General features: G+C 38.1%; 1 protein-coding gene across 1 annotated transcript in view; it reads right to left on the bottom strand.

Moving 5' to 3' along the window:
* The window catches only part of PHKB (phosphorylase kinase, beta), a 126,423-nt gene that overhangs the window by 77,203 nt on the left and 31,426 nt on the right, over positions 1-17,794 (bottom strand). Inside the window, exon 8 of the mRNA XM_011989147.1 lies at positions 17,183-17,277. Within this exon, the coding sequence (XP_011844537.1) occupies positions 17,183-17,277 (95 nt within the window). The remainder of the gene's footprint in view (positions 1-17,182; positions 17,278-17,794) is intronic.

Below are 17,794 nucleotides of genomic sequence, written 5' to 3'. Positions count from 1 at the left end.
AGTTCTTTAGTTCTTGACAAGCAAATATAAAAATGACTGCCTTTTCTATTAAATCACATAGCATGTAAAGCTCATAATTCTTATTTTTGCAATTGTATTGAGCCCTGGTCTAAGTAGTTTTATTTTTAATATGCCCTATATTGCATAAAATAATCTACTGTGTCTGGCTTACATAGGACTTTTATTGAAAGAAAGGCAAGGGAGGAGGGAGAGAAGGAAAGAAAAAGGAGCCAACAAATAAATGGGTCCTCCAAGGCTGCTCTTGCCTCAAGGGCAGTGTATTTGAAACATTCTATGCCTCTGCTTTGGGGCCTTACAGAACACTCATTTATGCTCATTAGACTTCATCAGTAGGTCCTGCCAACATCCAGCATTTTTTCATTACACTCATTTTTCAGCAAAACCTCATTAGCTGAAGATATCAGGCAGATGCTTTATACATCTCAATTCCAACTGGAAACACTGCACCCCCAGTATTTTTCCCATAGGAGCCAAGTAACAGGCTACAGCAGTTTGAGCGCAGCCATGTCCTGACTGAGACACACTGGCATCTTGTTCTGACATTTCCAACCAAGCCAAAGCAGCAACATGTGAAAATTAATAGGAAAGCAGAGGAAAGTTAAGTAGAAATATCAGAGGAATAACAACATCAAGCATGGTTAAAAAGCTAAACTTGACTCAAGAGTCAACTTGGCCTGGGAGAAAATGGTCCTTTAGGCCCTGTGTATTTATATATTGGATTAGTGATTACATAAGCTTTCTATTTAAGAGGAAAACAAATGAATTTTTAAAAGTATTCCCAGACCTCAAACACATAGTTTCAAACGCCAAAATGAATAAATCAGGCAATGCTTTTTGACAGCAGTTCTTTCAATGACTGCGATTATAGTGGAAGAGAATACCGAACACTTTGTCACAACGGATTGATTTGTAAAACTATTTTCACCCCTTCCTAAGTACTTGCTGTAACTGGTCTTTCTATATTTTTATCTTAAGGAAATGACAGTGCTAACAGTCTTGCTTACTGCCTAGAAACAATGCCAAAATGGCCACATAAACCCAGGTGGAGAAACTCTGACCTATGGTGTTCTCATAGCTTTAATCATGACAAAGGGGAAGAACAAATGATGAGACGCTCATAGAAACACAACAGGAAAGATCAACAGCAGGAAAGATGAGTAAGATGAGGGTGAAACAGAGCAGGAAGAGGCAGAAAGGGAAGAATAGATTCCAAGAATCTAGTCATTTAACTCTCAGGTTTTTTGGTCATTTAGAAACACCTCAGGTGGTAGGTTATAAGCAAAGAAAGGTCCCTAGTTGTAAACCATAAGAAACCAGGTTTTAGAATCATGGGGGAAAAAGAAGCAAGTCCAGTAAACCAATGTGTTTTTAATTTTTCTCCTTTGGGTGCTTGTACCAATGGGATCTGTTCCCTGGGATTTGAGTTGAAAATGTCAGAGATGCGGGGGGCATTTCTATCACTTGGCTGTAGGAGGGGTCTATGAGAGAGACTAGTGGCAGGACTCCATTTCAGCCAGAGCAGCACAACTATTTTATATGCTGAAAATCTACTTAAGATTTTGTCTGAAAATTGGCTTTCCTTGATAAAATCAGTAATCCACTTGATGGATGAGAAGACTGAGGCCCACAGAGGGGAAATAGCCCAGGTCCTTTTGCAAGTTAGTGGCAGACCCAGAAGCAGAATCTGTTTCTGAACGGACTTGGTCTAGAGTTCTCTTCGCTAAGTCAGGCTGCTGCATCTTACCGGCTGTACCATAAACTTTTCAGTTCACTAGAGAATTGCCAAGTGCACCATTCCACTTAGGAGTGGAAATGAATACAAAGGCCATATGAGAAGTTACTACAGTGTGAAAGCTACCTAAGAAGAGAGGCCCTGGAGGGGAAGGGCACGAAAACCTGCTCTACTTTCCTTTTGGCACTTGACGATCATCTGAATGACAAAAAGACTGGGCTGGAAAGACAATGCAAGGGCCAACTTGAGGCAAGATTTATCATCACTGGGTCAAACCCAACAACTACAGAGGCACCCAGCAGACTCTAGAATCCACCGAGCCTTTAGCACCGCAGAGCCATCTTCACTGAGTTGAGGCCAAACTGTTTCTAGTGCGGATTCACACAGGGGACCCAACTGCAGAGGAGATACTCTACCATCACTCTTTGCAAGTAAACATAAGGGTTTTCTATATCAATGAGATAATCCAACACTACAATTTGTACACTAGAAAGGTTTCTGCTAGCGAGAAACCTTTGAGAGTTTGCTAATTTTTTCATGCATCCAGACTTAGTAAGCACTAGGATGGCAGAAAGATGAATGAAACATTTTCTTTATTCTTTATGAACTCACCATGTAAGACAGAAGACAACTACATATGGAGTTCAACAGGATATTAAATACGATGCTCTTAATGGGCACTTTGAGGGCAAGAGAGGGAGCATCCAACTTAGCCTCAGGGAATTGACAAGGACTTTATAGAAAAGGTATCTGAGCTGTTCTGGAAGATAAAAACGTGCCATTAATGAACTGATTCAGTTAATAGTTATCATGTACTATGTGTCATTAAGACAATAAAATCCTCTAATTAAACTTACATTTCAGTGAGAGAGATGATTAAATTTATACAAATAAACATAATAAAAGTAAAGGGTAATATATTAGAGTGACTGAAGACAGAGGCTACTTTAGATTGATGGTCAGAAAATAACTCTCTTAGAGGGTGTCATTAAATCTGAGACTTAGAGACAAAAAGGAGTGTGCTAAGGTCTGGTAACAGGCACTTCGGGCAGAAGCAAAAGTGTGCAAAGGCCCTGAGAAGGAGAGAGCCTGAAGTGCTGGAGAAACTTAGAGGAGACCAGTGTGTCTGGAGCATAATAGGCAAGCAAAAGAGTGACAAGAGATAAGGGTGGAGACAGCTAAGGCCCCACAGGATCCTACAGGCAACAAGGCATTTGGCTTTCATCTAAGTGGAATGAAAATCTATTAAAAGGGTTTCAAACAAGGAAAAGACTCAATATAATCTACATGTCTACAACAATAGTAATAAACACATATATGGTACTTATACAGGCCAGGCCCTGCCTAAGCACTTTACATACATATTAACTCACATGATGGTGGCTCTCTTGCTGCCATATAGAGATGACTTACACGGGGCAGAGTAGACATATCGAGATTAGTTGGAGCCTGCCGTTGAGAGATGATGGTGACCTGGACTATAGTGAAGTGAAGAGGTGGGAAGAGGGAGCTAGGGAAAACATTTGGGGACTATTTAGAAAACAGAATTCTGACAGGACTGGATTTAGAAGAGAAGAGGTGAGGCAGGCAGAGAGGATTCAAAGATTACTTCTATGCTTTTACAGTGTTTAGAGGAGGAAGGAGTGTTCAATTGTGCTGAATGTCTTTGAAGTCAAATAGACGGGCATCTGAAAAGAGATCATTGGAGTTATCAATTAGGAGGAGATTAACAACCCGTTGCATGTGGTTTTTGTAGAATGGCAGTGTAAGAAGTCAGACTGTGCATTACAAGGAGTGACTGAGAATTGAGGACATGAAGATGGTGCAAGCATTTTTCTAAGCTGCCTGAAAGGGAAGGAAAGAAGGGAAGTAAGACAGGCCCTTGAGAGAGGTGAATAGCTGCGGAGCACTTAAATACAGTCAGGGAAAGAAGTAAGTAGAGAAAAAGGTACAAAATATAGAGGAAAGAATGAATATCAACTGGAACAGCTGAAGGGAGAGGGAAAAAAGCTGGGTGAGTTAATGCCTGGGGATGGAGGTTTATCTTAGTCTTCTGGGATTCAGAGGAAGAGATCCAATTGTAATTAGAGGCAATGATCTTAGCATGTATTAGAATCCATTAGCCTAATTTTAATTTTATTTTTATAAACTCTTCTGAGAAATTAAAGCTCCATCTCCCACTTTGCACAATTTTGACAAGGAAGGGCTCATGTTCTGCTCCATAGGGTTATTCATTCTTTGTTGCCATACTAAATTCATATTCTTGGGCTGAATTTATAGTTTCTTCTGATTAATGATATGATTAGGAGCCACAATCAGTGTCCAGATACCTGACCATGTTACAGTGTCCCTCTCAATTCATCTTCATAAATCAGTTGGTCCTACAAACCACAGGCTCCCATAAAAGATGTTTTTAAATAAGGTTGGGGAAACAATAAAGATGCTCACAGAAATAAATGAGGAGAACATTAAAATATAAATATTTGCTCAAAACTCATGAAGATTCATAAAGTTTACGAAAATTATTCATGAAAATATATAAAAATTATATGAATTATATGAATATATAGCCTTCATTGAGCTTCTGAAAATCATTTTCAAAAGGCAGGTTTCTTAGGCATTATATTCTGATATTTCTAATTCAACACCATTCTTAAGAAGTATAGGATACAACAGAATAATGTAATCTGAGAAGAGGAAATAAGCAATTAAGCTGTGTCTATAACAAATCAAAACTGTCAGGCTGGGCGCAGTGGCTCACGCCTGTAATCCCAATACTTTGGGAGGCCAAGGTTATCACTTGATCACTTGAGATCAAAAGTTCAAGACCTGCCTGGCCAACATGGTGAAACTTCGTCTCTACTAAAAATACAAAAAAAAAAATCAGCCAGGAGTGGTGGTGGGTCCCTGTAATCCCAGCTACTCAGGAAGCTGAGGCAGGAGAATCGCATGAACCCAGGAGGCAGAGGCTCCAGTGATCCAAGATTGCGCCATTGCACTCCAGCCTGGGCAACAAGAGCAAGACTCCGTCTCAAGAAAAAAAACAACAACAACAAAAAAATCAAAACTGTCAATATATGGAGCTAATTTTTTAATGGAACCAAATTTAAAAAAAAAAAACCCAAAAAACAAAAAACCAAGTTCAAAAGCCATTAAAACAATGGCTTCTGTCTCTACAGTGATAGTCTTAATCAGAGATACACAAAGGGATAAAAGAAATCTAACAGGTTAAATACTAAACATTTAATTTCTTTCTAAGTTGAATACAGTCTAAAAAATATATCCAAAACACTGAAAATATAATGTTTTCCTCCAGACTTTTTAGGATTTTTTCTCATCTCTTTAATGAGAAAGAAATATTACTTATATAATAAATTATTGAAATAAAAAACAGCAATATTATTTATTTAGCTTGCATAATGTGTCAGACATTTGGTTAAGAGGTTTACAGATACTATCATTTCATCATAAACACAACCCTGATTTAGGGATCATTATTCCCATTTAAAATATGACAAAAGAGGGGCTTAGAAAGATTAATTGTCCAAGGTCACACAGTTAATAAGTGGAAGAGACAGGTTTTATAGCTAGGTCTGTATGAGATGCAAAGCCACTATACTATATTACTTCCTTAAAAACAAAAATTTATTACATATATACGCAGTGTTCTTTGATCTTTAAGAAAGTAATTCATGTAAAACTGTATGCATCTGTATTTTTAGAGGAGAAAGCATGAAACTCTCTCTTTCTCATTAATTTGAAAAATGACAGACCAAGTGCACTATATGTTTTTAGCTGAGATCTATATAAATATGTACACGATTTAGCAAACAAGTACTGACTTTCATCCACAATTTGGAAACTTGCAGCACAGAAAATAAGCTCTTATGACTAAAAAGCATTCCTTTCATACTGGCCTTTTCTCCAAAGACTGTCAAAGTAGATCAATCCATTTTAATTGGCATATGAAATGGGCTAGTCTACTTCGCAGAGTCAAAGCTTGGGTGTCACTGAATATGAAACTGAATTCTCTCAAGGGTGTGTCAATACACATGATCTGCTCTATCATGATAATTCTGCCATTAATGTAAAATATTGCCTCAAGTAGCAGACTAAAAATATTTGTATTTTATTCACCTGCATGATGGCAAAAATACATGGAACTCTCCAAGGACTTCAGAGAGAAAAATCATTCCTCAAGAAAGTAGGGGCTCCCAAAGCCCAATCCTCTGGCTTAGAAGGGGGCAACTTGTCAGGATATAGATTATTAAATATGGTGGAGCTAGAAGGCATTAATTGATAGGTTTTCCTCAAAGATCACTAGACCTTTAAAAACTGCGAATGGATTCAAAACAGGAAAAAAGTGAAGTAGGTAAATTTCAAGTTAAATTCATAAATTTATTCATATTTATGAAAAACTGAGATTTCTTCCTTCAGAGAAAAACGTCAGAAATACAGATTCATTAAAACAATACTAGATCACAATAATCCTTGTACATCTTTATTCTGGACCATAAATCTTGCTTTCTCACTTCTATTTTTCCTTCTTTTACATTTTAGCCATGAGTATAAGAAGTTTCCATCCTGTAGATGAAATATTTTATTATACATCATGCCTATTATTGAAACTTTTAATTTTAATAGGTTAAGTGGGTTAACTAGAATTATGTTATTAAATGTGTTTAAGCTCATTTTTTTGACTTCCAATTCAAGTTTTCTCAGTTCTGGATTTTTTTTTTATCAAGGCATTGAATTTTAATTGGCTCAGGTATAAATACCAATTGATAAGAAACTCTTCACTACCCTTCAAGACAGCAGGCAGAATTACCTGAGGAGAAACTTTGTGTGGCTGTGGCATATTTAGTCTAGGCTCTCTCAGAAGCATCTTTGATGCCTTGACTATTTTATTCTGTTTTATTATGATAATCATAAGAACTTCTACTCAGTACTGAAATTCACTCCCATGCTTGTAGATAAATTTGGGTTTTGGGACCCACATAAACACTTTATTTCTTTGCCAAGCTAGTGAAGTTGTTGTTGTTATCTTTTAATCTTTTAAGTAGAAATTATGTCTCAAATTGGTTAAACTATTTGAGAACATTAGAATAAACTGAGCCAAATAAAACAGAGCCACAGGCAAAATTTCCTTAACCACCTTAAATTTCCTTAAATCTTTTTAAAGACTAATAAATGTTTAAAAACGGAATAGATTTGGAACAAAACTTTAAAAAGGGAAATAGCTACAAGTCCATATTGTAGGAGTGCTATATAATATATCTACTAAATTAGGAGGGGCTTATAACCTTTCTTGGATTGCAGTAAACTCAACTTCCTGAGCACATGGTCTTCCACCATATAACTGCTCTTTAACTCCCTACAGTCTGGCTTCTGGGCACGCTACTCCACTAAAGTCACTCAAAGGTTACCAATAACCTAGATTATGGAAGCCAGCAACAGAAGCGCCAGAAGGGAATTTACGAATTAAACCCAGCCAAATAATTTTACAGATTGGAGAACTACACTCTAGAGATGCTAGGAGTCCTTCCCCAGATTATACTGCAGGTGAATCACACAAGGTCTAAAGAACTAGCACCTGAATTTCTGCCAGTGCTTTGCTGCTCCTCCCAGCCAATGAGGTAGTCAGCCTTCCTGAACCAATACATCAAAATTCTTTACACCTTACACTGTTTCAATCTTCTTGCTAGATTACTCTGTCCTGCCCTTCCTGGAACATCTTTTTTTCTTTTTCTTTTTGAGACAGAGTCTCACTCTGTCGCCCAGGCTGGAGTGCAGTGGCATGAACTTGGCTCACTGCAACCTCTGCCTCCTAGGTTCAAGCAATTCTCCTGCCTCAGCCTCCTGAGTAGCTGGGACTACAGGTGCGCACCACCACATCTGGCTAATTTTTGTATTTTTAGTACAGACGGGGTTTCACCGTGTTGGCCAGGCTGGTCTTGAACTCCTGACCTTGTGATCCACCCGCCTTGGCCTCCCAAAGTGCTGGGATTACAGGCGTGAGCCACCAAGCCCGGCCAGAACATCTCTTTACTCCACCATCCGCATTACCTATACTGTGGGAAAGAATGAAGCCTGGAGCCTGGCCTTCCAAGAACTGTCTGCTCCCACAGGTTAATTTCCACCATGAACCATGTTCAATAGAACACCATCTTACATCTTTTATTTATATTAACTACTGGGCACCTCAATTAATTGTCATGTCTGCATTGGAAATATCAAAATACAAGTAACAACAATGGCTAAGCCCAAGGTTGGATTCAGAAGCATGCAGTGTGCCTGCTGTATTCTTAACCATTTTGCTAGGCAGAACATCCAAACAATATGAAGCCTTTCCTATTTGTACTCTTGAATATTGAAATAGTATTTTCATATCAGAATTTTTTTCTATGATTCTTCCCTTGACACTAGAATGGCTTATTTATGTAAAAATACTGCTTTATCCAACAACATCAATTTTGAGAAACATCAATTTTTCTTAAATTGATTTAAAAACAAAATGAAGGGGGAAAAAAGCAATTCCTGGCTGGCTATTGCCTGTTAAATATAATAGTTTCAGACAATATTCCAAAAACATTTAAAAAGGTATAAGGTGTATTTTCCTACTTAACCAGGAATCTTCTGTATTCTAATTAGTATAATACACATGTAAAAATAAGTCCATTTGCTATAGAACTCCAGAAACCCACCCCTTAGTTACTATAAATAGATGTTCTCTAGGGATCACCTTATCCCTAGTGGACAACTGTAATGCAAAATACAATAAATCAATAAAATGCATATGGCCAGCTGCTTGCAGTTTCTGCTGCAACCAGAGCTCTCCCAAGTTTGAATGAGCTGCAAAGGCTGGAAACAACAGTCTTCAAGAAACCATTATCTCACATTAGCACGGCAGAGGCGCTGCAGTATGAACGACGAAGGTCTCATTCGTAATCAGTGGGTACCCGGCACCAGAATTACCTAGGCAACAGAAGATGATGGGTCCTTTAATAGGAACAAGTTAGGGTGAACAGGGAGAGGGAGTACACACCTCCTGAAAGTGTTTTCCTTTGGATAAGGAAGAAGAAAATCCCTACTAAAATGACTGTTATAGATCTGTGGACTTGGTTTCACCCTAGCATAACAGGGAAGAAGAAAGAAGGAAATAATTAACATGATGATATAATGAATCCCAGCATACATTTTGTACTGATGGGGCATCTTTGTATTTAATTTTTCAGATCACTTCCACAGGCCTCTCAGCATCGTAAGGCACAGGTGCAACTGTGTTCCTATGATGTGATATTCAGCCAGGCTGTCCAAGAAACAAGCTATTTCTCCTGTTAACTCCTTCACACCATTACAAAAATCACTGCTTCCAAATGCTTGACATTCCCTCCTTCCTCTCCTTCTTCAGTTAACACCTTCATATTGGTTTTGTCACTTGACAACTGTGTGACCTTGGAGAGATTACTAACCCTCTCTGAGACTCACGTTGTCTACCTGTAAAATGGATATAATATTTGTCTCAGAAAAAAAATGTTAAAATCAGATATAATGTGTATAAAAGTGGAGGGTACACTGCCAATAAACAAAAGAAACACAGTCAATAGTAGTTATCATTGTATCTATCAATTCTATTCTCTGGTCCTGTCAAATACCAAACTAGGATAACAGAAGACAAGGGTAAGACACATTCTCTACTTTCAGGACCTCTTTGAGGAAGTGAGGCATGTAAACCAACAACTGCAATAGTGACATGTGTTGTACACGAAGTATGCAAAAGAAATCAGTCTTAATGGCACAGCTTCTAAACACATGACTTCTTGCCCGGGAGTAATTTGTAGGATGGGATAATATAGTATTTTGTATAATTTATTTTCCCCAAATCAAATGTGCCATAGAAAAGTGGGGGTAGAAAAGCAGACATTGTTACCCTGTTTATAAGAATAAAGGATGGTCCAATGAACAGTTTACGGTAAATTTTCCTTTAAATATGACTTTCCCAGACAATTTAGTAAGTCTGGTGTTTAATTTACTTGGTTTGTATCTATTTGGGGCCATCACAACTATTTAGTAAATATCTACCTCTACTCATATATATCACAGTGTTCGGTTTATTCCGTAAGAACTGAAGAAACATTGGGTATAGAAGGAGAAAAAGACACTCAACAGAAACAACGAGGAAAGACTTAAGCACAGGAGGTAAGGCCTGGGCTCCTAGTTCCAGAGAGCAGAGTGCATATATGCTCTCAGTTCTCATCTCTCTTCAGATCCCAGAGAAAAGACCGGCTACAGATTTAAAATAAACAAAAAAGACTAAGCCAGAACAATGACAAAAAGAAAGAAGGTCATGAGATAACAAGGTATTTAAACACATTTCTAGTGTAAAAGATGGCAAATAAAAATACATTAATGAATAAAGCAGAGCAGAGAAAACCTGTATAAAACAAACAATACCACTTAGAGTATCACCAAAGTGCTGCAGCAGGTATGAGAGCTGACCCACCAACTAGAAGAGACCCAGAGGGGCACTTGGTTTGCAAGCACAATGGAGGACAGGTGGGAGAAGCGGAAGTGAATAGAAGGACTGATTAAAGGCCGCAGTGGCCAGCCACATGTACCACACAGGGAACCACAGTCAGCAATAAAGCAGGGCTTTTCTCCAAATATACAGAACAAGCTGGCTGGGGTGAGTTAAGGCTTTCACTGCAAACAACAGATTCTTAAAGCCTTTTATGTTCTGGCATTTGGCAAGGGCGATAAGAGTCTGGTTTGTTCCGAATCAGATCCCTGATTCATCAATAAGGTTAGCCAGGAGACAAAACCCCCATCACCTCTCCCTTACCTCTGGATGGGATGGTGGGGGTAGCAGACTACTACTTAATACACTGAGAATAATCAGCTCACTTATCACACTAATATATGATTGAATGATGAGGTCTACCAGGTATGTGACAAAATAACCAGTGGGAAGAAAGAAAAACACCGTACTAATGAAACACACAAACATTAGTATGGAAATTATACTTAGTGAAATAAGCCACACACAGAAGGACAAATATGGCATGATTCCACTTATATGAGGTAACTAGAATAGGCAAATTCATAGAGACAAAAAGTACAATAGAGATTACCAGGGGCTGGAGGGAGGAGACAAAGAGGGTTACTGCTTAATGGGTACAGAAGTTTTGTTGAAGACGATAAAAAAGGTTTTGGTATACACAGAGGCAACAGCTACATTACATTGTAACTGTACTTTATGCCACTGACTTGTACACTTATGAATGACTGAAATGATATATATATCTTTTATATGTATATATAATATAATATTTATATTACATATAGATACTATATATATTATTATATAAATATATTTATATAATATATAGTATATATTTATACATTATATATTGTTGGGAATAGGCCCCCAAATCTGGCCATAAACTGGCCCCAAAACTGGCCACAAACAAAATCTCTGAAGCACTGTGACATGCTTGTGATGGCCTTGACGCCCACACTGGAAGGCTGTTGGTTTACCGAATGAGGGCAAGGAACACCTGGCCCACCCAGGGTGGAAAACCACTTAAGGTGTTCTTAAACCACAACAATAGCATAAGCAATGTGTGCCTTAAGGACATGTTCATGCTGCAGATAACTAGCCACAGCCCATCCCTTTATTTCGGCCCATCCCTTTATTTCTCATAAGGAATACTTTTAGTAAATCTTATGACTGGCTTGCTGTCAATAAATATGTGGGTAAATCTCTGTTCAAGGCTCTCAGCTCTGAAGGCAGTGAGATCCCTGATTTCCCACTCCACACTCTGTATTTCTGTGTGTGTGTCTTTAATTCCTCTAGCGCCGCTAGGTTAGGGTCTCTACGGCCAAGCTGGTCTCGGCAATATATAATATTTATATACATCATATATATTTTACTTTATTTTAAAAAAAGAAAAAATGTACTGTGAAGAATCAACAAATGTTGACAACTGTATAACCACATGCAAAGAATGAAGCTGGCTTTATACCTCATACCATATATAAAATTAACTCAGAATGGATCACAGGTCTAAATATAAGAGCTAAAACTATAAAATTCTTAGAAGAAAACACAGACACCAATCTTCATGACCTTGGATTAGGCAATGGTTTCTTAGACATGATACCATAAGCACAAGCAACTAAAGGAAAAAAAATAGATAAATGAGGCTTCTTCAAAATTAGAAACTTCTGTGCTCCAAATGACACCAAGAAGAAACTGGAATGATAATCCACAGAATGGGAGAAAATTTTTACAATCATATAAAGGTCTCAGAATATATAAAGAACTGTTACAATACAATAATAAAAGAAACAAATCAATTAAAAAATGACCATAGTATCCGAATAGTTCTGAATGTTCTAAAATTGGTTCTGGTAAATATACTAAAAACCATTTAATTGTATGCTTTAAATTAGTGAATTGTATGGGATGCAATTCTACCTCAATAAAGCTGCTATTAAAAATAAGTGCTCAATAAATGATAGCCATTATTGTTTAAAAAATTACTCTGAAGAAAAAAGATGAGTAAAGGAACAGAAGAAATCTTTTTACTTGTAGAAAGACTTATGAACATACATTATCCACTATAAAAATTGGAAGTAGGAATAAGATGGCCTAGACAGATAACTATTAAAGGATTCTGAAAGCTGGAAAGAAAGCAGACCAGACTGGCCAGAGACCTCAGCACTTGAAGAATGGCAATACAGTGAGATTCTTGAGACTACATATATACTAGGCTGGGCAGTGCAGGAGTCTGCAGCCTGAAATAACCAATAGGCATAGAAAAAAGAAAAATCTGTTTCTCTCACCAGAGGACTGGGAAATGGAAAGCACAACAGAGACCAAGTGGGGAGCTCTAATCTCAGCTCTTCAACTGAGATACCAGTTGGCCAATCTGTCTTCAGCAGCAACTTCAAAGTCCTGGTGAGCCAACCCAACCTCTGCTTCACAACCAGAGCACTAATGGGCCAACATATTTGCAGCATCAACAAAGAAGCCCAGGGAGTTTCCTGACTCCACAGTGCTCTACTACTCAGGTACCCTTGGGCAGTCCAATTCACCTGCAGAGGTTTCAAAGCAATGACAGTCCTACTCAACCCCTGCTCCACACCAGAGGCAACAGCAATTAGGCTGATCCTCCCATGTCAGCTGAGCCGGGTAGCTTCTGGCCCTCCACCCAGTGGCATAAGGAGACTTAGGACAAGAAGAAATAGGGCATTACCTGTAGAGGAACACAAATTTGAACTGACAGGGAATTTCTCATTTGAAACTATAGAAGCCAGAGGAAGTGGCACAATATTTCTTACTGCTGAAATAAAATAATTGTTAACTAGCAATCCTATATCCAACGTAACTACCCTTCAGGAATGAAGGTGAAATAAAGATATTCTCAGACAAAGAAAAACTAAGAAATTTGTTGCTAGCACACCTAGCCATAGATAATGTCTAAAGGAAGGTCTCCAAACAGAAAAAAAATAACAGAAGAAGGCTGGGACATTCAGATAGGAAAGAACATGAAATAGTAAAAACTGAGGTCAGCACAATAGACTATCCTTCATCCCATGAACTTCTTGAATCAAAGTTTATGGTTGAAGCAAAAATTTTCACAAAATTTGATGTGCTGCTCAATGAAGACAGAGGAAATATTTTTAAAAATTATGTTTAAGAAATGAAAAAGGTAAGGGAAACTAATGGAAGAAGTAAGGTTTCTATAATTCACTTAAAGTGGCAAAATGATACCACTACACTTTTGATAACTTATGAATGTATACAGTAATTCCTAGAGCAACCAACTAACGAAAATTTAAAAAGTGATATATGAAAAAACATTATAAATGAACATTATGAATAAATTAAAGTGGAATTCTAAAAAATGTTCACATAACCTGCAGGATTTTCTTCAATGTGTGAATGGTTAAACAAACTAAGGTACCACCATACCATGGCGTACAACTCAGCAATAAAAAGAAACAAACTATGTGATATGGTTTTGATCTATGTCCCCACCCAAATTTCATGTCTAGCTGTAATCTCCAGTGTTGAAGGTAGGGACTGGTGGGATGTGGTTGGATCATGGAAGAGGAGTTCTCAAGAATGGTAGCACCATTCCCCCTTGGTACTGCATAGTGAGTTCTCACAAGATCTGGTTGTTTAAAAGTGTGTAGGCCCTCCCCCTCACTCTCCTGCTCCTGCCATATAAGACGCCTTTTCCTGCTTTGCCTTCCTCCATAAGTAAAACCTCCCTGAGGCCTCCCCAAAAGCCTGGAAGCATGGAAGTTGCTATGCTTCCTGTACAGTCTGCAGAACCATGAGCCAATTAAACCTCTTTTCTTTACAAATCACCCAGTCTCAGGTATTTCTTTATAGCAGTTGAGAATGGACTAATACACTGTTGATACATGCAACAACTTGGATGAATCTCATGGAAATTATGTTGAGTGAAAAAAGCCAATCCCAAAAGGTTAGGTACAGTTCAATTTTTATAACACCCCTAAAATGACAGATTTATAAAATAAAGAACATATTAGTAGTTGCAAGGGGTTAAGAATTGGAGTGAAGGAAGTGGGTATGATTATAAAGGAGTAACACAAGGAAGCCTTATGGTGATATGGGATGGTACAATTAAGTATCTTGACCGTGACGGTGGTTACACAAAATTACACAAAATTTTAATAAAATGCAATTAATGTAAAATATAGTCAAAAATAAAGAAACACAAAACATTTGAGAAAAACTAAGAGACTCACAAGATGATAAGAGTGTTTTGCATGCCTGAGGCCTTGGGCCACGGTGTACCAGTTTGTCCAGAGAGTCTGCACTAACAATGTGATTTACAGTGAACATCTAGGTTTTCCCTGTGGGGCTGGTGCTTAAACAATTGAGATGCTGCATGCCTACATAACTGACCTTTAGTAAAAACTATACACAACAAAGCTTGAGCAAGCTTCCCTGGTTGGCAACACTATGCATGTGTTGACACATCCTCGCTAGAGTAATTAAGTGCATCTCACTTGACTCCACTGGAAGAAGACACTTGGAAGCCTGTGCCGAAGTTCCTCAGGACTTGCCCCATGTGCCTTTTCCCTTTGCCGATTTTATTCTGTATCCTTTCACAGTAATCACCCCTAAGTGTAAGTGTAACAGCTTCTAAGTTCTGTGAGTCCTCTAGTGAATTACAGTGGCTGAGGGTAGTCATGGGACCCCTGACATACCTTCTTTCGAGGGTAAGCACTTCTACCATTTTCAGAAACTGCTTGGACTTTACTACTCCCTATTTACTTTCCTAACTTGTGGCAGGGTTTAAAGCACCTAGTGAATTCCCACAGATCAGTTAGTTACAAAATCTCACCTGTTCAATCATGACTAAGTGGCTACTGACACCAACATTTCAAACAGAGGGCTGCACATCTGGAGATATGTCTGACCCCTCTATTTCATCAGTCTACTTTGCCCAGCCCCGGGAACAGACATGGGCATGCCAGGTCTTGCCTACTGCTTAAAATGGCTGAGAAAGTGGCAAGGCAGCTTCAATATTTTATATATCACTACAACCACGTGGCGACATATCCACTCCCAGTAGTTTTCTGCTGCAAATATCCCCATCACCTCCCTCTCAGAAACTGTATACAACACTGCACAGAGGTATTCTGCCATGTGGCTACAGGAGAAGAACATTTCTCTTAGCTAGGATGTGGCTCCACTTGGGAGGCATGATACAGATAATTCAGTCGCAGCAGTACAAAGTAATTTTGACATAAAACCGACCTGCAGAGTGAATTCTCTTTAAAATTCACTCTCAGTCACTCATATCCTGATAAGCTTTCTTGAGCAGGAGAGAAAGAGTTGCAAGCAGTATGTTGTACACCAAAATTTACACATAACCCACAGTCATCATTATATGTGTCAAGCATGAAACAACTGTTTAAATTGATGATTTTGTCAGCCATATGCCTATGAAATGCTTTGATGTTCTCTGGCTCCTGTCCGCACACCTCAAATCTGTGACCTATTAATTTATTTTCTAAGAAAAGGCTTTGAGGTTTTGTCACTCTAGAGAAGTGGGTCACACATGTGAAATACTATTTAAGTGATACATATTAGTCTTAAAATGGCTCAGTCCCAGCACTGGTAATATGAAGTTGGATAAATTCCCTATTTTGCCATGTCTTCAAGTAAAATGGTGCATTTCAAATCGGTACAGACTGTACACTTGCACTGCACCTACAAACACTTGTTTTGTTGACATGACACAGTCTGAATCCATAGCTACTAAATGCAAAAATTTAAAAACGATTCCTTCCCCAACACGTCACCAAGTGCTGAGAACAACTCTGCCAATTGTACCAACATGAGCGATAACTAAGATAAAGGCCAAATCCCCTCTTACATAAGGAGCTAACAGGCCAGTGAGAAACTTCCATCACATATTAACACAGGAATTTTATGTTCTTGAGAAAACCATAGCATTTATTTACAAGTCTCTCAAATAGCTTCTCATCCATAAATAACTCAGAGTCATTACATGTTTTGCTGAAGACCAGCAAAAGAGTCAGAGAAACAGTGCAATACAATCTAATGGGGCCGTTGGCTCTCCCTTTCTCTTATTAAAACAAGCACTTATTGCTCTGTGTGTGTGTGTGTGTGTGTGTGTGTAAAATATGTATTTTTTTAAATATAAGGAACATTTCCATTTGTAAGATTATCTTCTGTAAGTGTTGATACCAATCTTATTAAATGCATGTTCACTGCTTAGAATCCAAGGCACACATGCAGGTTCATTCCCTTTCTCCTCAGGCAGTTTCCGCAATCCACAACATTCTTATTTTAACAGTCCTCATTAGTGGTATCATTTAATACTTGAGGGTTTGCTCAAGTCAATATCAATCTTGCTGATCCTACAAACACTTGTTGACACAACACAGTCTGAATCCATAGCTACTAAATGTAAAAATTGTAAAAGTATTCCTTCCCCAACATGTCACCAAGTCGCTGTTGCTGTAACAACTCTGTCAGTCACTCAGCCTTGTCATGGAGCCACAGTGCAGGGGAGACATCAAGCACAGGACTTTCGGGGGATCCCACTCCCTTCGATCACTGGTCCTCCTGCCACCCAGATGCACTGCTTCTTCTCAAAGACACTTGACACCTTAAACTCAATATTCTGAAGATGGAAATGTTTACCTGGAAGGCACTTTGTTGGACCCATCTGAAACGCACTTCCTCATTAACAAATAGCCCTTTACCACAAGAAAATCTTAACTAACCAGAAGAGGGAGAAACCTTTCCTTCAGAAGGAACAACAAAAACCTATTCAGAACAAAAATATACTCTTCAATTAAGCTTCAATGTCTCTGGGCGAGTCTAAATTAAGAAATACAATATCTCTTTACCTGATTGGAAAACCTCATGCTCACGTTACGTTGATCTTTTAGTGGGACATAGCGCTGCACAGGATCAATGTCTTTAGGACTGATTAGTTCATCAGCTGAAAAAAAGAAGGGGAATGACATTACTGAAAATGCATTTGCATAACACTATAAACCAACTAGACTTTTAGAAAATACTCCAACAAGAGCAGAATATACATTTTTCTCAGTGTACATGAAACATCCTCCGCCAGGATATACCACATACTAGGCCATAAAATAAGCCTCAATATATAGAAAAGGACTGAAATCATAAAAAGTATATTGTCTGACCACAAGGGAATGAAATTAGGAATCAATAACAGAAAGAAATCTTATAAATTCACACATACGTGGAAATGAAAACATACTACTAAATAACTAACGGGTCAAATAATAAATCAAAAGGGAAATGAGAAAATATATTCTAATATACTTTCTGAGGAGATTAATGAAAATAAAGACAAACACCAAAATCAATGGGATGTGGGTAAAACAATGCTCAGAGAAAAAATTATAGCTATAAAGTCCTATATTAAACAGAAGAAAAATCTCAAATCAATAACCTATTTTTCCACCTTAAGACAGTGGATGAGA

The sequence above is a fragment of the Mandrillus leucophaeus genome, unplaced genomic scaffold, assembly GCF_000951045.1.
Source record: "Mandrillus leucophaeus isolate KB7577 unplaced genomic scaffold, Mleu.le_1.0 Scaffold348, whole genome shotgun sequence".
NCBI classification, from domain to species: Eukaryota; Metazoa; Chordata; class Mammalia; order Primates; family Cercopithecidae; genus Mandrillus; species Mandrillus leucophaeus.
Note: the sequence above shows the minus strand (reverse complement) of the source record. Positions and strands in the feature narration are given on the sequence as shown.